The sequence below is a fragment of the Oncorhynchus kisutch genome, unplaced genomic scaffold (assembly GCF_002021735.2).
Source record: "Oncorhynchus kisutch isolate 150728-3 unplaced genomic scaffold, Okis_V2 scaffold4036, whole genome shotgun sequence".
NCBI classification, from domain to species: domain Eukaryota; kingdom Metazoa; phylum Chordata; class Actinopteri; order Salmoniformes; family Salmonidae; genus Oncorhynchus; species Oncorhynchus kisutch.
The window spans coordinates 31,724-56,116 of record NW_022265981.1 but is presented as its reverse complement, the minus strand read 5'-3'; the positions used below and the strand labels follow the sequence as shown (position 1 = coordinate 56,116).

General features: G+C 42.1%; 1 protein-coding gene across 1 annotated transcript; it reads left to right on the top strand.

Annotated features, from left to right (window-relative positions):
* Positions 1 to 498: 498 nt before the first annotated feature.
* Positions 499 to 23,856, top strand: LOC109882243 (very long-chain acyl-CoA synthetase-like). The gene is made up of 10 exons (XM_031821947.1): positions 499 to 1,090; positions 1,391 to 1,600; positions 2,330 to 2,488; positions 7,318 to 7,442; positions 18,133 to 18,327; positions 19,860 to 19,950; positions 20,359 to 20,554; positions 20,698 to 20,795; positions 21,840 to 21,970; positions 22,948 to 23,856. Exons 1-10 carry the CDS (start codon positions 616 to 618, stop codon positions 23,122 to 23,124), a joined length of 1,857 nt encoding a protein of 618 aa, XP_031677807.1. The 5' UTR covers positions 499 to 615; the 3' UTR covers positions 23,125 to 23,856.
* Positions 23,857 to 24,393: the final 537 nt, after the last annotated feature.

Genomic DNA, 24,393 nt, shown 5'->3' with positions numbered 1-24,393 from the left:
GAGATTGGTGAAGCTAAAGCTTAAGAGGGTGTGAACGATACTGAATGGGTGTAGACAAAGAAGAGCTCTCCAGTAGGTACCAAACTATTCAAGGGCCATTTTCTCAAAAGTGAGGTTCCAGTTTTATCAACTTTCAAAGCAGAATTACTTTGCCATTGTTCATTGAATGCAGTGCATGATATACAATTTTGTAGCTCAGTGTCTCTGCTTTTATCCAATGTAAAATGTTGCTACATAAGAACGATTCCAGGCGGTCAGTCACAAATGTTATCTTCGCAGCCATGAGGTGGACCCCTAAATTGTTATGCCTGCGAGGTGGGGGGTCAACCAAATCTTGTGTAGGGCCCCCAAAACGCTAGAAGCGGCTCTGTGTGTGTGGCTCTGTGTGTCTATTTTGAGCTGAAAGAGGGTGTTTAATATGGGATTTCAGAGGAAAGAATGAAAAACGTGGGCCTCCTGCACTATTAAATACCCAATGCCACGCCCTCACTTGAAAAAAACCCATGTTTAGAGTTAAGGCAAAGACAATACTGTACGTTGCCTGCAAAGACAATACTGTACGCTGTGAATCTACAATTCACCCAGAAGCATAGGAGCTCGACGTTGTGCTCAACAATGTACTTGGTTTCTATCCTTTTTGCCAGTTTGGCCATCACACCGCTAGTTCTTAAAACGTTCTTCCCTTACTTCTGGAAAGATGCATTTTACCTCGCGAACTTGGTTCGTATTTTGCTGAAGCTTGTTTTACGGAGGAGGAGAAAACCGTTATTTTTGGTTTTGGACCGATTTTTGGAGCAGTCGGTCGCGCATGCCGACAGACCGTTCATCGTGTTTGAAAATAAAACCTATTCGTATCTGGACACGGACAGAAGAAGCAACAAAATAGCCAATGCTTTACAGAGGCACTCGAAGCTGCGACCGGGGGATACCGTGGCTCTTTTTATGGGAAACGAACCTGCCTTCATCTTCACCTGGCTGGCCCTGGCCAAACTGGGATGTCCCGTAGCGTTTCTCAACCATAATATCAGATCTAGATCTCTGCTGCACTGCTTCAACTGTTGCAGCGCCAAGCTGCTCATAGCAGCCGAAGGTAAGTGACCAGTACCACTGGTTCAGGAGGCAGAGAAACTCACCCCGAGGCTAATTCCTCATCGGCGGGAAGTGTCTGGTTGAGATTACTACATTATGACAATAGGTATTAGTTTATCAGAGACATGCACATCCAGACTGATGGAATGAAAAAGACAAACGTGTGTCATAGCCTATTGGAACACAAATGATAATGATAATCAAACGATCATTCAATCACATGGGGGGGGCAAAAGCATTTCAATTTTTTTCTCTGCAGTCCAGTTTTGATGAAATATTGAATATTGAGTTGTTTTCTCAGAACTGCAGGAAGCGGTGGAGGAGGTGCTTCCATCCCTGAGGGAGCAGGGTGTGTGTGTCTACCTGATGACTAAACAGTGTGACACACCTGGCGTGGAGGGGTTCTCTGACCAGGTGGAGGAAGCATCGGACACACCTCTCCCTCAGGCCCTCCGCTCAGACATCACCTTCAAAAGCCCTGCTGTCTACATGTACACCTCTGGGACCACAGGTGAGGGGGAGGACGGAGGGGAAGGGAGAGGGAGGGGTACAGAAGCAGCCACTGTATATGACCCCCCCCCACCCTGTCTTCTGCCTGAAGCAGCCACTGTATATGACCCCCCCCACCCCCTGTCTTCTGCCTGAAGCAGCCACTGTATATGACCCCCCCCCCCTGTCTTCTGCCTGAAGCAGCCACTGTATATGACCCCCCCACCCCCTGTCTTCTGCCTGAAGCAGCCACTGTATATGACCCCCCCCCCCCTGTCTTCTGCCTGAAGCAGCCACTGTATATGACCCCCCCCACCCCCTGTCTTCTGCCTGAAGCAGCCACTGTATATGACCCCCCCCCCCTGTCTTCTGCCTGAAGCAGCCACTGTATATGACCCCCCCCACCCTGTCTTCTGCCTGAAGCAGCCACTGTATATGAAGCCCCCCCCCCTGTCTTCTGCCTGAAGCAGCCACTGTATATGACCCCCCCCCCCCTGTCTTCTGCCTGAAGCAGCCACTGTATATGACCCCCCCCCCCCTGTCTTCTGCCTGAAGCAGCCACTGTATATGACCCCCCCCCCCCCCCCCTGTCTTCTGCCTGAAGCAGCCACTGTATATGACCACCCCCCCCCCCCCCCGGTCTTCTGCCTGAAGCAGCCACTGTATATGACCCCCCCCCCCCCCCCCCTGTCTTCTGCCAGGGCCCATTCTGCTGTAACTCATCTCTCTCCTCTGACTGTTACTCCTGTAGGTCTGCCTAAAGCAGCAGTGATTACTCAGAACCGGCTGCTGGTAGCCCTGGCCGTGCTGGACTCCACCGGTATCACACCAGGTGATGTCATCTACCTCAACCTGCCCCTCTACCACACTGCCGGCTTCCTCATCGGCTTCATAGGATCCATCGAGACAGGTGACTTTATATAGGATCCACAGAGACAGGTGAGTTTATATAGGATCCATAGAGACAGGTGAGTTTATATAGGATCCACAGAGACAGGTGAGTTTATATAGGATCCATAGAGACAGGTGAGTTTATATAGGATCCACAGAGACAGGTGAGTTTATATAGGATCCACAGAGACAGGTGAGTTTATATAGGATCCATAGAGACAGGTGAGTTTATATAGGATCCACAGAGACAGGTGGGTTTATATAGGATCCATAGAGACAGGTGAGTTTATATAGGATCCATAGAGACAGGTGAGTTTATATAGGATCCATAGAGACAGGTGAGTTTATATAGGATCCATAGAGACAGGTGAGTTTATATAGGATCCATAGAGACAGGTGACTTTATATAGGATCCATAGAGACAGGTGACTTTATATAGGATCCATAGAGACAGGTGACTTTATATAGGATCCATAGAGACAGGTGACTTTATATAGGATCCATAGAGACAGGTGACTTTATATAGGACCTCAATATTACCCCCTACCCACTTACTACCTCAATATTATTGAGGTATTAGGTGGGTAGGGGTTAATATTGAGGTATTAGGTGGGTAGGGGTTAATATTGAGGTATTAGGTAGGTAGTGGGTAATATTGAGGTAGTAGGTAGGTAGGGGTTAATATTGAGGTATTAGGTAGGTAGTGGGTAATATTGAGGTAGTAGGTAGGTAGGGGTTAATATTGAGGTAATAGGTGGGTAGGGGGTAATATTGAGGTAATAGGTGAGTAGGGTTAATATTGAGGTAGTAGGTAGGTAGGGGGTAATATTACGGTAGTAGGTGGGTAGGGGGTAATATTGAGGTAATAGGTGGGTAGGGGTAATATTGAGGTAGTAGGTGGTTAGGGGTTAATATTGAGGTAGTAGGTGGTTAGGGGTTAATATTGAGGTAGTAGGTGGTTAGGGGGTAATATTGAGGTAGTAGGTGGTTAGGGGTTAATATTGAGGTAGTAGGTGGTTAGGGTAATATTGAGGTAATAGGTGGGTAGGGTTAATATTGAGGTAGTAGGTAGGTAGGGGGTAATATTGAGGTAGTAGGTAGGTAGGGGGTTAATATTGAGGTAGTAGGTGGGTAGGGGGTAATATTGAGGTAGTAGGTGGTTAGGGGTTAATATTGAGGTAGTAGGTAGGTAGGGGTAATATTGAGGTAGTAGGTGGGTAGGGGGTTAATATTGAGGTATTAGGTAGGTAGGGGGTAATAATGTGGCTTGGCCTTTCTAGTTGAAGCCTTTACTTATCCATTTACTCCCCTCCTCCCCCCAATGGGAAATAAAATGAAAGAGGTCTTTGTGAACGTAAACCCGGTAGTCTGAACACAGCCAAAGCCACTGGGTGGAAGAAAACGAAACAGCAAATAGGTTAGTCCGTACCGTCTTCCTTTTCTCCTCCGCCCCAACTGGCCCCCTTTTTCCCTTTATAGTGCACTACTTTTGACCAAGGCCCATGCACTATGTAGGGAATAGGGATAGAGATACCACCTCTTTTAGTGAGACTGTTTTCCTGAGTTCTCCAAGTGGGCTATAGTTCATTTGAGTCCTCTGTTTGACCTCAGAGCAGAGCAGAGGTACTAATTGAAGGGATATTTAATCCTGTAGCGAAAACAAAACAGCCTCTTTTACCTTGTCTGAGAGAACTATGGTTCTGGAATGTCAGGGTTGGTTTAAAGCCAGCCCAGATTTTCCCCCTCACCACTTAACATGACCAGGAAAAGCTCCTGGCTCTAGTTAGAGACTATGTTTAGGGTCCAGAGTTTTCCCTCACCACGTAATCTGACCAGGACAGATTCTAAACAAGGCTCTAGTTATGGTCTAATGTATAAATGGGGCCTGGAGGTTGCCCAGGGGTTGATTGTAATTGTTCTGGGAAATAACGTTTGATGCTAAACGACTAAAATGTCGAATGAGACAGCAGAGGGAGCACACCCTCATCCACATCGACGGGAGAAGGTGAAAAGCTTCAAGTTTTACACATCACAGACAATCTGAACTTGTCCACCCACACAGACAGTGTGGTGAAGAAGGTGCAACAACACCTCTCCAACCTCAGGAGGCTGAAGAAATTTGTCTTGGCCCCCAGAGCCACGGCCGGTTCACTTCACTACCATCCAGAAGTCCAGGTCAGTACAGGAATATCAACGCTGAGCTCGAGAGACTGAAAAACAGCTTCTATCTCAAGACCATCAGACTGTTAAATAGTCACCACTATCTGGCTCGTACCCACTACCCTACCCTGGACTTTAGTCACTGTCACTAGCTGGCTATCAACCGGTTACTCTACCACGCACTTTAGTAATGGAACACTGGGCACTTTAGTAATGGAACACTAGGCACTTTAGTAATGGAACACTGGGCACTTTAGTAATGGAACACGGGACACTTTAATAATGGAACACTGGGCACTTTAATGTTTACATACTGTTTTACCCACTTCATATGTATATATCTGTTGAATGCATTCAGTTGTACAACTGACTAGGTATCCCCCTTTCCTTTCCCTTATACTGTATTCCAGTTAAGGCCATCCTATTCAACTATTGCTGTACATGTACTATTCTTCAGCAATACTACATATTCTATCCATATACTGTCTGTCTATATACACTGCCGGTCAAAAGGTTTAGAACACCTACTCATTCAAGGGGTTTTCTTTATTTTTCACTATTTTCAATTTTTTACATTGTATAATAATAGTGAAGACATCAAAACTATGAAATAACACATGGAAACATGTAGTAACCAAAGAAGTGTTAAACAAATCTAAATCTATGATATATTTGAGATTCTTCGAAGTAGCCACCCTTTGCCTTGATGACAGCTTTTCACGCTCTTGGCATTCTCTTAACCAGCTTCACCTGGAATACTTTTCCAACAGTCTTGAAGGAGTTCCCACCTACTGTATACTGAGCACTTGTTGGATGCTTTTCCTTCACTCTGCGGTCCAACTCATCCCAAACCATCTCAATTGGTTTGAGGTCAAGTGATTGTGGAGGCCAGGTCATCTGATGCAGTAATGCATCACTCTCCGTCTTGGTCAAATAGCCCTTACACAGCCTGGAGGTGGGTTGGGTCATTGTCCTGTTGAAAAACAAATGATAGTCCTACTAAGCGCAAACCAGATGTGATGGAGTATCGCTGCAGAATGCCGTGGTAGGCATGCTGATTAAGTGTGCCTTGAATTCTAAATAAATCACTGACAGTGTCACCAGCATAGCACCCCCACACATCACACCTCCTCCTCCATGCTTCACGATGGAAACCACACATGCATAGATCATCCGTTCACCTACTCTACGTCTCACAAAGACAGCTGTTGGAACCAAAAATCTCAAATTTGGACTCCTCAGACCAATGGACAGATTTCTACCTGTCTAATGTCCATTGCTCGTGTTTCTTGGCCCAAGAAAGTCTCTTCTTCTTCTTGGTGTCCTTTAGTAGTGGTTTCTTTGCAGCAATTTGACAATGAAGACTTTATTCACACAGTCTCTTCTGAAAAGTTGATGTTGAGATGTGTCTGTTACTTGAACTCTGTGAATCATTTATTTGGGATGCAATTTCTGAGGCTGGTAACTCTAATGAACTCATCCTCTGTAGCAGAGGTAACTCTGGGTCTTCCTTTCCTATGGCGGTCCTCGTGAGAGTTTTGATCATAGCGCTTGATAGTTTTTGCGACTGCACTTGAAGAAACTTTCAAAGTTCTAGAAATGTTCCTCATTGACTGACCTTCATGTCTTAAAGTAATGATGAACTGTCATTTCTCTTTGCTTATTTGAGCTGTTCTTGCCATAATATGGACTTGGTCTTTTACCAAATAGGGCTATCTTCTGTATACCACCTCCCACAACACAACTGATTGGCTCAAACACATTAAGAAGGAAAGAAATTCCACAAGTGAACTTTTAACAAGGCTCACCTGTTAATTGAAATGCATTCCAGGTGACTACTTCATGAAGCTGGTTGAGAGAATGCCAAGCGTGTGCAAACTGTCACCAAGTCAAAGGGTGGCTATAGATTGTTTAACACTTTTTTTGTTTAGTACATGATTAAATATGTGTTATTTCATAGTTTTGATGTCTTCACTATTATTCTACAATGTAGAAAATTGTTTAAAAAAAAGAACCAAAAACCCTTGAGAAGGTGTGTCCAAACTTACTGTATATATACTCGGGACTCCGACATTGCTCGTCCTATTATTGATATATTTCTTAATTCCATTCTTTGACTTTTAGATTTGTTTGTATTGTTGTTGATGTTATTGATGTTACTGCACTGTTGGAGCTTGGAACACAAGCATTTCACTACACCCGCAATGACATCTGCTGAAGATGTGCATGTGACCAATAACATTTTATTTGAAATGTCCCGGTCAGGTCACGTGGTTAGGAAAAACTCCAAGCTGATTATGATGCACATGCAGTACCAGCTTAGTACTTTCTTTTGTCCACAAAAAAAGGCACTTGCTCCTCTAATGGGTGCATATTTAAGGGACATTTAGTACTGAAGTGAATACAACCGGTTAACAGCATATGTGGCAACTTTTCTGCTCTCACGGCCATTACAAGGTCATTTATAAGAGCACTGTCCTGCTCGTTCCTGTTCCTGAACTAATACCTGTGCCTGGGTGTTAGGGTTTTTTATGATGATGATGATGATGCACACTGCTGACTTACCATAACAGTTTTGTCAGCATTTCAGGTCTGCCATTGGTTGATAATGAAGCGATATCACCTGCATGTTCTTAAAACTGATATTTTCATTGTTCCTCTCTCATCTCTTCTATCTGTCCATCCCAGGCTCCACCATCATTCTGAGGAGGAAGTTCTCAGCCTCTCAGTTCTGGGATGATTGCAGGAAGTACAACGTTACGGTGATCCAGTACATAGGAGAGGTGTTACGCTACCTCTGTAACACACCCAAGGTAAGCAACCTCAGCTGGAAGCTTTATACAAGGTCACCTTCATTTTGTCATTCATTGTTATTACATAGTAGTTGCTATGGTTTCTAGAATCCTGTCCAGGGGGTTTATGACATAGTAATGACATTGTAGTTGTTATGGTCTCTAGCATCCTGTCCAGGGGGTTTATGACATAGTAGTTGCTATGGTTTTCGCATCCTGTCCAGGGGGTTTATGACATAGTAATGACATAGTAGCTGCTATGGTTTTCGCATCCTGTCCAGGGGGTTTATGACATAGTAATGACATAGTAGTTGCTATGGTTTTCGCATCCTGTCCATTGGGTTTATGACATAGTAATGACATAGTAGTTGCTATGGTTTCTAGCATCCTTTCCAGGGGGTTTATGACATAGTAATGACATAGTAGTTGCTATGGTTTTCGCATCCTGTCCAGGGGGTTTATGACATAGTAATGACATAGTAGCTGCTATGGTTTTCGCATCCTGTCCAGGGGGTTTATGACATAGTAATGACATAGTAGTTGCTATGGTTTTCGCATCCTGTCCATTGGGTTTATGACATAGTAATGACATAGTAGTTGCTATGGTTTCTAGCATCCTTTCCAGGGGGTTTATGACATAGTAATGACATAGTAGTTGCTATGGTTTTCGCATCCTGTCCAGGGGGTTTATGACATAGTAATGACATAGTAGTTGCTATGGTTTTCACATCCTGTCCAGGGGGTTTATGACATAGTAATGACATAGTAGTTGCTATGGTCTCTAGCATCCTGTCCAGGGGGTTTATGACATAGTAGTTGCTATGGTCTCTAGCATCCTGTCTAGGAGGTTTATGACATAGTAATGACATAGTAGTTGCTATGGTCTCTAGCATCCTGTCCAGGGGGTTTATGACATAGTAATGATGTCGTAGTTGCTATGGTCTCTAGCATCTTGTCCAGGAGGTTTATGACATAGTAATGACATCGTAGTTGCTATGGTTCACAGCATCCTGTCCAGGGGGTTTATGACATAGTAATGACATAGTAGTTGCTATGGTTTCTAGCATCCTGTCCAGGGGGTTTATGACATAGTAATGACATCGTAGTTGCTATGGTTCACAGCATCCTGTCCAGGGGGTTTATGACATAGTAATGACGTCGTAGTTGCTATGGTTTCTAGCCTCCTGTCCAGGGGGTTTATTTGTACAGCAAGCTGCCTCATGCCACATAAGCAGGAGGTATGGAGCCTTTCTGTCTCAGAAAAGGCTTACCTCTGGTTTAGGGTATATGACTGACCAGGCATGTTTTCAGCCATGTTTCAGACAAGGATTTGAACGTACTTGACATTATATTTTTGACCCAGGACTGTAGAGTGCACACTAATAGTAACAACATGACGGTAGGCCACTGGGCAGCATGCAGGGAGCATGAGGAACCCATGCAGGGAGCATGAGGAACCCATGCCGGGGCCATGAGGAACCCATGCCGGGGCCATGAGGAACCCATGCAGGGAGCATGAGGAACCCATGCAGGGAGCATGAGGAACCCATGCCGGGGCCATGAGGAACCCATGCCGGGGCCATGAGGAACCCATGCAGGGAGCATGAGGAACCCATGCCGGGGCCATGAGGAACCCATGCCGGGGCCATGAGGAACCCATGCCGGGGCCATGAGGAACCCATGCCGGGGCCATGAGGAACCCATGCAGGGGCCATGAGGAACCCATGCAGGGGCCATGAGGAACCCATGCAGGGAGCATGCCGGGGCCATCAGGAACCCATGCCGGGGCCATGAGGAACCCATGCCGGGGCCAAGCTGGAATCAATTCCCACATCTCTGGTGTTTTCCATGTGGGGCCAAGCTGGAATCAGACCCCACATCTCTGGTGTTTCAATGCAGGGCCAAGCTGGAATCAGACCCCACATCTCTGGTGTTTCAATGCAGGGCCATGCTGGAATCAGACCCCACATCTCTAGTGTTTCAATGTGGGGCCATGCTGGAATCAGACCCCACAACACTGGTGTTTCAATGTGGGGCCATGCTGGAATCAGACCCCACATCTCTGGTGTTTCAATGTGGGGCCATGCTGGAATCAGACCCCACATCTTTGGTGTTTCAATGTAGGGCCATGCTGGAATCAGACCCCACATCTCTGGTGTTTCAATGTGGGGCCATGCTGGAATCAGACCCCACATCTCTGGTGTTTCAATGTGGGGCCATGCTGGAATCAGACCCCACATCTCTGGTGTTTCAATGCAGGGCCATGCTGGAATCAGACCCCACATCTCTGGTGTTTCCGGCATCTTCCATCGCTAACCCACTGAGCTATGGTGAACCCACATGTTAGACTAGTGTTAGACTAGTGTTAGACTAGTGTTACAGACTAGTGTTAGACTAGTGTTAGACTAGTGTTACAGACTAGTGTTACAGACTAGTGTTAGACTAGTGTTAGACTAGTGTTACAGACTAGTGTTACAGACTAGTGTTAGACTAGTGTTAGACTAGTGTTACAGACTGCAGTTACAGACTGGTGTTACAGACTAGTGTTACAGACTAGTGTTAGACTAGTGTTACAGACTAGTGTTACAGACTAGTGTTAGAGACTAGTGTTAGACTAGTGTTAGACTAGTGTTACAGACTAGTGTTAGACAAGTGTTAGACTAGTGTTACAGACTGGCGTTACAGACTGCAGTTACAGACTGGTGTTACAGACTAGTGTTACAGACTGGCGTTACAGACTAGTGTTACAGACTAGTGTTACAGACTAGTGTTAGACTAGTTTTACAGATTGGCGTTACAGACTGGCGTTACAGACTGGCATTACAGACTAGTGTTACAGGCTAGTGTTACAGACTGGCGTTACAGACTAGTGTTAGACTAGTGTTACAGACTAGTGTTACAGACTAGTGTTAGACTAGTGTTAGACTAGTGTTACAGACTGGCGTTACAGACTGCAGTTACAGACTGGTGTTACAGACTAGTGTTACAGACTAGTGTTAGACTAGTGTTAGACTAGTGTTACAGACTAGTGTTACAGACTAGTGTTAGACTAGTGTTAGACTAGTGTTACAGACTAGTGTTACAGACTAGTGTTAGACAAGTGTTAGACTAGTGTTACAGACTGGCGTTACAGACTGCAGTTACAGACTGGTGTTACAGACTAGTGTTACAGACTAGTGTTACAGACTGGCGTTACAGACTGGCGTTACAGACTAGTGTTACAGACTAGTGTTCCAGACTAGTGTTACAGACTGGAGTTACAGACTAGTGTTACAGACTAGTGTTACAGACTAGTGTTAGACTAGTTTTACAGATTGGCGTTACAGACTGGCGTTACAGACTAGTGTTACAGACTAGTGTTACAGACTAGTGTTACAGACTGGCGTTACAGACTGGCGTTAACAGAATAGTGGAATCTAGATTGTTCAAGTCAAGTGATCTTCTTCCCAGTATTCAGACAGATTAAGTTAAGTTACACCCGAGGCAGAGTGTCACAGAGAGCTTTTTCTGCATGTTCAAATACTATTTGAAATGTTCAAATACTTTGAACAGTGTTTTCTGACTGAGCCTTCCTGGACAGGCTGATGGGTGGGGTTTGGACTTGTTGGACTTGGTTCCATTGCATCAGGCATGTTCAATCAAGCACATCTAAACTATTCAAAAGATTCCAAATACTACTTGAAGCCAGGTGTGGTTTATGCCCAGGCTTTGTGGCGCGAACTGCTCTCTCTGTGTGTCCAATCAGACCAAGACCCTCTCAGCCACTTCTAAATCTCTCCAGCGAGGTTGTTTTACAACCCGGCCACAGCTGTAGCGTCAGAAATAGAATCATTAAGATTCCCAGTGTCACCTTACTGTGATGTCACTGACCTGGAATGTTCTAAAGTTATATTTTCAATTGAGTTGGATTGAATCCAGACGATTGATGGAGTTGAAAAGGTCATTGATAGGTTAGGTTTCAATCAGGATATTATGATAGTAGATGTTTCTACCTCTTTTTGGAGGTAAAATATGCAGGCAGTTGGGAGATGCCATTTCATGGAAGATGCTATCACCTTTTATTTTCTGGACTAGGCTACATGCAGACAGTTCTGGACTAGGCTACATGCAGACAGTTATGGACTAGGCTACATGCAGACAGTTTTGGACTAGGCTACATGCAGACAGTTTTGGACTAGGCTACATGCAGATAGTTTTGGACTAGGCTACATGCAGACAGTTTTGGACTAGGCTACAGTAGATGCAGACCGTTTTGGACTAGGCTACATGCAGATAGTTTTGGACTAGGCTACATGCAGACAGTTTTGGACTAGGCTACAGTAGATGCAGACAGTTTTGGACTAGGCTACAGTAGATGCAGACAGTTTTGGACTAGGCTACATGCAGACAGTTTTGGACTAGGCTACATGCAGACAGTTTTGGACTAGGCTACATGCAGACAGTAAGGACTAGGCTACATTCAGACAGTTTTGGACTAGGCTACATGCAGACAGTTTTGGACTAGGCTACAGTAGATGCAGACAGTTCTGGACTAGGCTACATGCAGACAGTTTTGGACTAGGCTACATGCAGACAGTTTTGGACTAGGCTACATGCAGACAGTTTTGGACTAGGCTACATGCAGATAGTTCTGGACTAGGCTACATGCAGACAGTTTTGGACTAGGCTACATGCAGACCGTTTTGGACTAGGCTACATGCAGACAGTTTTGGACTAGGCTACATGCAGACAGTTATGGATTAGGCTACATGCAGACAGTTCTGGATTAGGCTACATGCAGACAGTTTTGGACTAGGCTACATGCAGACAGTTTTGGAATAGGCTACAGTAGATGCAGACAGTTTTGGACTAGGCTACAGTAGATGCAGACAGTTTTGGACTAGGCTACATGCAGACAGTTTTGGACTAGGCTACATGCAGGCAGTTTTGGACTAGGCTACATGCAGACAGTTCTGGACTAGGCTACATGCAGACAGTTTTGGACTAGGCTACATGCAGACAGTTTTGGACTAGGCTACATGCAGACAGTTTTGGACTAGGCTACATGCAGACAGTTTTGGACTAGGCTACAAGCAGACAGTTTTGGACTAGGCTACATGCAGATAGTTCTGGACTAGGCTACATGCAGACAGTTTTGGACTAGGCTACATGCAGACAGTTTTGGACTAGGCTACATGCAGATAGTTCTGGACTAGGCTACATGCAGATAGTTCTGGACTAGGCTACATGCAGATAGTTCTGTCTTCTTCTCAACACCAAATCTCCCAAAAGGAGCCTTTCCCCAGAATTCATGTGGATAGACTTTTATAAGACTCTTCTGACCAGCATCCCGTTGACCCTCCCAACTAGCCCAACCCCTAACCTTAACCCTAACCCCTAACCCTAACCCGTTGACCCTCCCAACTAGCCCAACCCCTATCCCTAACCCCTAACCCTAACCCGTTGACCCTCCCAACTAGCCCAACCCCTAACCCTAACCCAACCCCTAACCCTAACCCTCTAACCCTAACCCGTTGACCCTCCCAACTAGCCCAGCCCCTAACCTTAACCCTAACCCGGTGACCCTAACCCTAACCCGTTGACCCTCCCAACTAGCCCAACCCCGAACCTTAACCCTAACCCGTTGACCCTAACCTGTTGACCCTAACCCTAACCCTAACCCGTTGACCCTCCCAACTAGCCCAACCCCTAACCTTAACCCTAACCCGTTGACCCTAACCCTAACCCTAACCCGTTGACCTTTCCAACTAGCCCAACCCCAACCCCTAACCTTAACCCTGAACTAATTGTAACCAATTCAGAAATTAAATATTGGTTTGCACGTCATCCACGTCTCCTTACTTTTTATGGCCGTCATATTTCAGGGCCCTCGAAGGCGTGGCCTGGAGAGCAATGTAAACATTCTGTGTTCCCACCATTGAAACTGAACCCCTCTCCACGTACAGACACACCATGTGACCCTCCCACAGCCTAGTGGTCTACAGCTACATATCAAATGGCAACCAATTCCCTCTATAGTTTCACCAGGGCAACAGTAGTGGACTACAGTATAAAGGGAATAGGTTGCCATTTAGGACACACCCTCGTGGTTCTGATCTGGTGGTCCTCTCAGAATAGCTAATGGCCTTTACTTAGGAACTCTACCATGTGTAATGACAGTCAGTGGTGGGCTGGGGCTGAGGGCTGACGCTTAGGCTGGGATATATCTGGGTCAGTGAAGGGGAATGTAATCACGTATGGCGGGTCATATTTTCAAACCTTTTATTGGATAGTTCAAAATAATGATAGGTTAAAATGTTATAGAACGTTAGGTTAAAATGTTATAGAACGTTAGGTTAAAATGTTATAGAACGTTAGGTTAAAATGTTATAGAACGTTAGGTTAGAATGTAATAGAACGTTAGGTTAGAATGTAATAGAACGTTAGGTTAGAATGTAATAGAATGTTAGGTTAGAATGTAATAGAACGTTAGGTTAGAATGTAATAGAATGTTAGGTTAGAATGTTAGGTTAAAATGTTATAGAACGTTAGGTTAGAATGTAATAGAACGTTAGGTTAGAATGTAATAGAACGTTAGGTTAAAATGTTATAGAACGTTAGGTTAGAATGTAATAGAACGTTAGGTTAAAATGTTATAGAATGTTAGGTTAGAATGTAATAGAACGTTAGGTTAGAATGTAATAGAACGTTAGGTTAAAATGTTATAGAACGTTAGGTTAGAATGTAATAGAACGTTAGGTTAGAATGTAATAGAACGTTAGGTTAGAATGTAATAGAACGTTAGGTTAGAATGTAATAGAACGTTAGGTTAGAATGTAATAGAACGTTAGGTTAAAATGTTATAGAACGTTAGGTTAAAATGTTATAGAACGTTAGGTTAGAATGTAATAGAACGTTAGGTTAGAATGTAATAGAACGTTAGGTTAGAATGTAATAGAACGTTAGGTTAGAATGTAATAGAACGTTAGGTTAGAATGTAATAGAACGTTAGGTTAGAATGTAATAGAACGTTAGGTTAGAATGTTATAGAATGTTAGGTTAGAATGTTATAGAATGTTAGGTTAGAATGTTATAGAATGTTAGGTTAGAATGTAATAGAACGTTAGGTTAGAATGTTATAGAATGTTAGGTTAGAATGTAATAGAATGTTAGGTTAGAATGTAATAGAACGTTAGGTTAGAATGTAATAGAACGTTAGGTTAGAATGTTATAGAATGTTAGGTTAGAATGTTAGGTTAGAATGTAATAGAACGTTAGGTTAGAATGTTATAGAATGTTAGGTTAGAATGTAATAGAACGTTAGGTTAGAATGTAATAGAACGTTAGGTTAGAATGTAATAGAACGTTAGGTTAGAATGTAATAGAACGTTAGGTTAGAATGTAATAGAACGTTAGGTTAGAATGTAATAGAACGTTAGGTTAAAATGTTATAGAACGTTAGGTTAAAATGTTATAGAACGTTAGGTTAGAATGTAATAGAACGTTAGGTTAGAATGTAATAGAACGTTAGGTTAGAATGTAATAGAACGTTAGGTTAGAATGTAATAGAACGTTAGGTTAGAATGTAATAGAACGTTAGGTTAGAATGTTATAGAATGTTAGGTTAGAATGTTATAGAATGTTAGGTTAGAATGTTATAGAATGTTAGGTTAGAATGTAATAGAACGTTAGGTTAGAATGTTATAGAATGTTAGGTTAGAATGTAATAGAATGTTAGGTTAGAATGTAATAGAACGTTAGGTTAGAATGTAATAGAACGTTAGGTTAGAATGTTATAGAATGTTAGGTTAGAATGTTAGGTTAGAATGTAATAGAACGTTAGGTTAGAATGTTATAGAATGTTAGGTTAGAATGTTATAGAATGTTAGGTTAGAATGTAATAGAACGTTAGGTTAGAATGTTATAGAATGTTAGGTTAGAATGTAATAGAACGTTAGGTTAGAATGTTATAGAATGTTAGGTTAGAATGTAATAGAACGTTAGGTTAGAATGTTATAGAATGTTAGGTTAGAATGTTATAGAATGTTAGGTTAGAATGTAATAGAACGTTAGGTTAGAATGTTATAGAATGTTAGGTTAGAATGTAATAGAACGTTAGGTTAGAATGTTATAGAATGTTAGGTTAGAATGTAATAGAACGTTAGGTTAGAATGTAATAGAACGTTAGGTTAGAATGTTATAGAATGTTAGGTTAGAATGTTAGGTTAGAATGTAATAGAACGTTAGGTTAGAATGTAATAGAACGTTAGGTTAGAATGTTATAGAATGTTAGGTTAGAATGTAATAGAATGTTAGGTTAGAATGTTAGGTTAGAATGTTATAGAATGTTAGGTTAGAATGTAATAGAATGTTAGGTTAGAATGTTATAGAATGTTAGGTTAGAATGTAATAGAATGTTAGGTTAGAATGTAATAGAACGTTAGGTTAGAATGTAATAGAATGTTAGGTTAGAATGTAATAGAATGTTAGGTTAGAATGTAATAGAATGTTAGGTTAGAATGTAATAGAATGTTAGGTTAGAATGTTAGGTTAGAATGTTATAGAATGTTAGGTTAGAATGTAATAGAATGTTAGGTTAGAATGTTATAGAATGTTAGGTTAGAATGTAATAGAATGTTAGGTTAGAATGTAATAGAACGTTAGGTTAGAATGTAATAGAATGTTAGGTTAGAATGTAATAGAATGTTAGGTTAGAATGTAATAGAATGTTAGGTTAGAACATTAGGTTAGAATGTTATAGAACATTAGGTTAGAATGTTAGGTTAGAATGTAATAGAACGTTAGGTTAGAATGTAATAGAATGTTAGGTTAGAATGTAATAGAATGTTAGGTTAGAATGTTATAGAATGTTAGGTTAGAATGTTAGGTTAGAATGTTATAGAATGTTAGGTTAGAATGTTGTAGAACCTAATATAATGTTAGCTTACGATGTTAGTTTTCTTTTCACTCTATGACTGTACAGACTCCTGTTTCTATGACTGTACAGACTCCTGTTTCTATGACTGTACAGACTCCTGTCTCTATCGGTAACACACTCTATGACTGTACAGACTCCTGTCTCTATGACTGTCTCTAATGGTAATACACTATATGACTGTACAGACTCCTATTTCTATGACTGTACAGACTCCTGTCTCTATGACTGTGCAGACTCCTGTCTCTATTGGTAATACACTCTATGACTGTACAGACTCCTGTCTCTAATGGTAATACACTATATGACTTTACAGACTCCTGTCTCTAATGGTAATACACTCTATGACTGTACAGACTCCTGTTTCTATGACTGTACAGACTCCTGTCTCTATGACTGTCTCTAATGGTAATACACTATATGACTGTACAGACTCCTGTTTCTATGACTGTACAGACTCCTGTCTCTATGACTGTACAGACTCCTGTCTCTATCGGTAACACACTCTATGACTGTACAGACTCCTGTCTCTAATGGTAATACACTATATGACTTTACAGACTCCTGTCTCTAATGGTAATACACTATATGACTGTACAGACTCCTATTTCTATGACTGTACAGACTCCTGTCTCTATGACTGTGCAGACTCCTGTCTCTATTGGTAATACACTATATGACTGTACAAACTCCTGTCTCTAATGGTAATACACTATATGACTGTACAGACTCCTGTTTCTATGACTATACAGACTCCTGTCTCTATGAACGAACAGACTCCTGTCTCTAATGGTAATACACTATATGACTGTATAGACTCCTGTCTCTAATGGTAATAAACTATATGACTGTAAAGACTCCTGTCTCTATGACTGTCTCTAATGGTAATACACTATATGACTTTACAGACTCCTGTCTCTAATGGTAATACACTATATGACTGTACAGACTCCTATTTCTATGACTGTACAGACTCCTGTCTCTATGACTGTGCAGACTCCTGTCTCTATTGGTAATACACTATATGACTGTACAAACTCCTGTCTCTAATGGTAATACACTATATGACTGTACAGACTCCTGTTTCTATGACTATACAGACTCCTGTCTCTATGAACGAACAGACTCCTGTCTCTAATGGTAATACACTATATGACTGTATAGACTCCTGTCTCTAATGGTAATAAACTATATGACTGAACAGACTCCTGTCTCTATGACTGTACAGACTCCTGTCTCTATGACTGTCTCTAATGGTAATACACTATATGACTGAACAGACTCCTGTCTCTATGACTGTACAGACTCCTGTCTCTAATGGTAATACACTATATGACTGTACAGACTCCTGTTTCTAATGGTAATACATTATATGACTGTAGACTCCTGTCTCTAATGATAATACACTATATGACTGTACAGACTCCTGTCTCTAATGGTAATACACTATATGACTGTACAGACTCCTGTCTCTAATGATAATACACTATATGACTGTACAGACTCCTGTCTCTAATGGTAATACACTATATGACTGTACAGACTCCTGTCTCTAATGGTAATACACTATATGACTGTACAGACTCCTGTCTCTAATGGTAATACACTATATGACTGTACAGACTCCTGTCTCTAATGGTAATACACTATATGACTGTTCAAATGAGAATTTGAATTAGAAAATCATTATTGTTCACCAAATGTGTGCATTCGTCTTTGACTTCACAATAACATGATTGACATACAACCAAAATAAAAACATTTAAAAAGATGAATGTTTTTCTCCCAACGTTCCAGAGAGACAACGACAGAGAGCACAAAGTCAGGCTGGCCATTGGTAACGGTGTGAGAGCAGAGATATGGAAGGAATTCCTGAACCGCTTTGGCAACATCTACGTGAGGGAGTTTTATGCTTCAACGGAGGGCAATGTGGGATTGATCAACTACACCGGGAAGATAGGAGCTATCGGACGAGTCAACTACCTGCACCGGGTAAGGACTGACTCCTGAACAGCCCTGTCTCCTGGGCCCGGATTGATAATGTCTCACTACCAACACCAGGTAAGGACTGACTCCTGAACAGCCCTGTCTCCTGGGCCCGGATTGATAATGTCTCACTACCAACACCAGGTAAGGACTGACTCCTGAACAGCCCTGTCTCCTGGGCCCGGATTGATAATGTCTCACTACCAACACCAGGTAAGGACTGACTCCTGAACAGCCCTGTCTCCTGGGCCCGGATTGATAATGTCTCACTACCAACACCAGGTAAGGACTGACTCCTGAACAGCCCTGTCTCCTGGGCCCAGATTCATAATGTCTCACAGAGTGATGATCTAGGATCAGGCCCCCCCCCCCCTGTTCATGAAACCTTATTCATTATGATCTAAAAGGCAAAACTGGATCCCTAGATCAGTACTCCTACTCTGAGACACTTTATGACTAAGGGGCCTGAAGATCTGACTCCTAAAGAACCAGGGTTGGGGACAATTCCATTTAATTTCAGTTACTGAATTGAAATGGAATTGACCACTGAGATCATGCTTCCCTCTACATTTACATGCCATTTGAATAATTTAGAAGACGCTCTTATCCAGACTCACAGTTAGTACATTTATCTTAACATAGCTAGATACTTATATTTGTATTAAATTAGTAAAGGTTATACTTCTTACATTGGACATTTTACCAGGGTTGGGATCCGAACATCAACTGAAGTGCTGCGTCTGTCATAGTGATGTCTCTCCTGTCTCTTATAGAATCTGTTTCACTATGTTCTGATCACGATGCCTCTCTTACAGAAGCTGTTTCACTATGTTCTGATCACGATGCCTCTCTTACAGAATCTGTTTCACTATGTTCTGATTACGATGCCTCTCTTACAGAATCTGTTTCACTATGTTCTGATCACGATGCCTCTCATACAGAAGCTGTTTCACTATGTTCTGATCATGATGTCTCTCCTGTCTCTTATAGAATCTGTTTCACTATGTTCTGATCATGATGTTTCTCCTGTCTCTGTTATAGAAGCTGTTTCACTATGTTCTGATCATGATGTTTCTCCTGTCTCTGTTATAAAAGCTGTTTCACTATGTTCTGATCATGATGTTTCTCCTGTCTCTCTTATAGAAGCTGTTTCACTATGTTCTGATCATGTCTCTCTTATAGAAGCTGTTTCACTATGTTCTGATCATGTCTCTCTTATAGAAGCTGTTTCACTATGTTCTGATCATGATGTCTCTCTCATAAAAGCTGTTTCACTATGTTCTGATCACGATGTTTCTCCTGTCTCTTATAGAAGCTGTTTCACTATGTTCTGATCATGATGTCTCTCTCATAAAAGCTGTTTCACTATGTTCTGATCATGATGTCTCTCCTGTCTCTCTTATAGAAGCTGTTTCACTATGTTCTGATCATGATGTCTCTCTCATAAAAGCTGTTTCACTATGTTCTGATCATGATGTCTCTCTTATAGAAGCTGTTTCACTATGTTCTGATCACGATGTCTTTCCTGTCTCTTATAGAAGCTGTTTCCTTATGCTCTGATTAAATACGACACAGAGAGAGATGAACCAATCAGAGACTCTACCGGACTGTGTGTAGAAGCTCCTAAAGGTGAGATGCTCTTTCATAGGTGTTTTAGTATTGGCCTTTAGCGTAGCCTAGTGGTTAGAGCGTTGGACTAGTAACCGGAAGTTTGCAAGTTCAAACCCCCGATCTGACAAGGTACAAATCTGTCCCTGAACAGGCAGTTAACCCACTGTTCCTAGCCCGTCATTGAAAATAAGAATTTGTTCTTAACTGACTTGCCTAGTTAAATAAAGGTAACAAAAAAAACACACAACAAAACGGTGAGGTTACTGTGGACACATTCTGGTGTACAATAATGACCTGAAAATCACACACATCTCAATGTACATTATGCTATTCATGTGTGGGTGTTCGGCCTGTTCCCTAAGGAAGAGACAGGACTGTTGGTGTGGGTATACATTATGGTGTGTGTGTCTGTGTGTCTTCCTGAAGATGAAACAGGACTGTTGGTGTGCAAGATCACGGACATCGCTCCTTTTGTTGGATACGCTAACAGCCAGCAGACAGAGAAGAAGAGACTGAGAGACGTGTTTCAGAAAGGAGATCTGTACTTTAACAGTGGAGACCTGCTGAAGATAGGCCAGGACAACTTTATTTACTTTCAGGATCGAGTCGGAGATACATTCAGGTACGTATTCTGACCTACAGTATGGCATTCCAAATATATGGAAACATATTATATTATATTTAGTTGACTTGTATTGACCCCTACAGGTGGAAAGGAGAGAACATATTATATTATATTTAGTTGAGTTGTATTGACCCCTACAGGTGGAAGGGAGAGAATGTGGCCACAACTGAAGTAGCTGACATCCTCACCCTGATAGACTTTGTCCAAGAGGCAAATGTCTATGGTGTTCAAGTACCAGGTAAATCTAACCCTAACCTTAATCCAAGTACCAGGTAAATCTAACCCTAACCTTAATCCAAGTACCAGGTAAATCTAACCCTAACCTTAATCCAAGTACCAGGTAAATCTAACCCTAACCTTAATCCAAGTACCAGGTAAATCTAACCCTAACCTTAATCCAAGTACCAGGTAAATCTAACCCTAACCTTAATCCAAGTACCAGGTAAATCTAACCCTAACCTTAATCCAAGTACCAGGTAAATCTAACCCTAACCTTAATCCAAGTACCAGGTAAATCTAACCCTAACCTTAATCCAAGTACCAGGTAAATCTAACCCTAACCTTAATCCAAGTACCAGGTAAATCTAACCCTAACCTTATCCAAGTACCAGGTAAATCTAACCCTAACCTTATCCAAGTACCAGGTAAATCTAACCCTAACCTTAATCTATGTACCAGATAAATCTAACCTTAATCCAAGTACCAGATAAATCTAACCTTAATCCAAGTAGCAGGGAACCCTAACCTTAATCCAAGTAGCAGGGAACCCTAACCTTAATCCAAGTAGCAGGGAACCCTAACCTTAATCCAAGTAGCAGGGAACCATAACCTTAATCCAAGTAGCAGGGAACCCTAACCTTTACCTTAAAATCAAACAGTACAATAATCCCCATAATAATCTGTCAATTTAAACTAGAGATATCTTGCATTGGCGTCTCAATCCACCACATCCACCAGTGTCGCACTTCTGCATCTGCAGTGATCGGTGACTGAGCGCTGTTGTCAGACCAATAGGACAGGCACTTCAGAACAAACTTGTTATTCAATGTGTTTGTATGGGCTAATAGCAGTAAGGACAAATTCACTTAGAAAACACTGATTTGATGTCAATCTTTTTTTTTTATACTTCAAGGGGTCTTAGAATTCTAAATCAAATAGATAAGTGATCTTCCTAAAACAATTCCATATAGTTTAGTGGAAAATACAGGAAGTGTCGTCACCGAATGATGCGTTCTGATTGTTTAGTTGTTGGAATGAGGGATTGTTGTATTCTGTCTCCAAGGCAACGAGGGGAGGATAGGAATGGCTGCCGTCACGGTGAAGGGGGGAGAACAGTTTGATGGCAACAAAACGTTCAGCCATGTAGCCAGCTACCTACCGACGTATGCACGGCCACGCTTCATACGCATCCAGGTAACTATTCAAAAGGCTTTCTTCCTTATATTACATCATTAATTGTAGACAATTCGTGTTATTATTGATTTGAAAGTAGAATAGTTTTTTTTTTGCTTTTGTTTCAACCTATGGGTTGAAAAACGCTATGTGTGCGTGGACTCTTTTTGTGGTTATGAGATCAGGGGGTTATCTGGATAAAAAATGAACTTAAGTGCTGGACGTGGCAGGGAGCGCTATCAGCCCGTCGGCTTGGCTGCATTTTGGAGACCATTTTAGAGGCCCCCATCTTGGTGATGTAGAGAAATATTTGCATTTTTAAGTCAATTTCCTACAATTCTACACGTCTCAATGGAGCTGAAACAAGTTTTTGCAGTTTTATAGCTAATTTCCTTCAATTCTAGGCATTTAGTTCAATGCTGTGTTCTTTTGTTCAACCTAAAAAACTAAATCTATACGATCCAGACTGTATCACATCCGGCCGTGATTGGGAGTCCCATAAGGGGGCGTACAATTGGCCCAGTGTTGGCCGGGGTAGGCCGTCATTGTAAATAACAATTTGTTCTTAACTGACTTGCCTCGTTAAATAAATCTTACATGTAAAAAATAAAACAAATCTATAATGCTAAATTCATTGTTTTTGTAATGTTCTATTTTGCCTGACTGTCTAGCTTTTATTTTGGTTATTGTTAGTTCTCAAAGATTATATTATTGAAAAATAATATTTTACTCGTTTAAGTTTACACTGAAATGTTTTTTCACCCCAAAAAGGTATTTAAAAATACATTTTTACACTGTTTGGACTTAGTCGACCAGAAGTAACACTTAGGGGGCCCGCCCAATGATTTCAATGGCAGAAAAATCCCTGGAGATGAATAGTGAATAGTCCACTGAGCTAAAAGCCTGTGTGTTTACATGTCTCTCTACGCCCCCTCTCTCTCCTGTCTGTCTGTCTGTCTGTCTGTGTCTCCCCCCCCCCCCCCCCCCAATCCATCCAGAATGCGGTGGAGATGACGGGGACCTTCAAGCAGATGAAGGTGAGGTTAGTGGAGGAAGGTTTCGACCCGGCAGGCATCACAGACCCTCTGTACATCCTACAGGAGAGAAATCAGAGTTACACACCAATGACTGGCCAGATCTACGGCTCCATAGTGGCAGGCATCATCAAGCTGTGAACAGATCTGTGGTGATACTACTCCTGGGTCCTATTCATTAGGACATGCAATTGAAAATGTTTCAAAAATGTTTCGCAACGGAAAACAAAAATGAGCATTACTTAGTCCCTCCCTGTTTTAGTCCACGCCAGCCCTCATTCTTTACCTGCGGCATCGTCTGAGACCGGCCACCCGGACAGCTAATGAAATTTAGGAGTATTTCTGTCAGTAATAAAGCCCTTTTGTGTATAAAATCTCATTCTGATTGGCCTGGGCCTGTGTTAAAGTGATTTAAATGTTGAACGATAATGATGAAATAATTCCACTCTGAAACCTTATAACTGTATGAAATTGATTAGAATCATACAATTATTATCTGATGGTTTTGTTTAGTTTTAGTCAGTAAAATTATATATCTGTGAGTGTAGTTTTAGTCAGAATTAGGGTTAAACAATATATCTGTACAATATGTCTTTATAGTATCTTAAACACAGACTCTCTGAGCAAAATTCAGTGCCGACCTGGCTAGAGGTTTGGGAGAGGACAGGGAGTACTTCTCAAGGTCTCCCTAATCTTTGTCGGTTGGGTAATGATACAGTATGTGCGTAGGATACCTACTGTTTGTGTGTGGAAGTATGTGCGTAGGATACCAACTGTTTGTGTGTGAATGTAAGTGCATAAGGAGCCAGTATATAATGAATGGTTTTGTACAACGGACTAGCGCTCTCATGAATAAACATTTTGACTATCATAGCTGGGCCTCTGACTGTTTCATTCAACCAGTATCTTACAAATTCTGGGTTGCAGACTGAGAATTGGGTTTTGAACATTGAGAACATAATTCTCGTGACAGCCTGGGCCTGGCTCCCAAGTGGGTGGGCCTATGCCCTCCTAGGCCCATCCATGGCTAGCCTACACCTTGACCAGGGGTCAGAGAGCAGATATTCCATCTATATAGACTAGGTAGAGCCTGCACCTTGTCCAGGGGTCAGAGAGCAGATATTCCATCTATATAGACTAGGTAGAGCCTACACCTTGTCCAGGGGACAGAGAGCAGATATTCCATCTATATAGACTAGGTAGAGCCTGCACCTTGTCCAGGGGTCAGAGAGCAGATATTCCATCTATATAGACTAGGTAGAGCCTGCACCTTGTCCAGGGGTCAGGGCAATGATATTGGCTGTATACCACCCTCATATTCATATCTGGGCATCGAAGACGGTTCCACTGCTTTAAAAAAAATCCATTGTTCATATCCGTGATTATTTTAGACCTGGGACACCAGGTGGG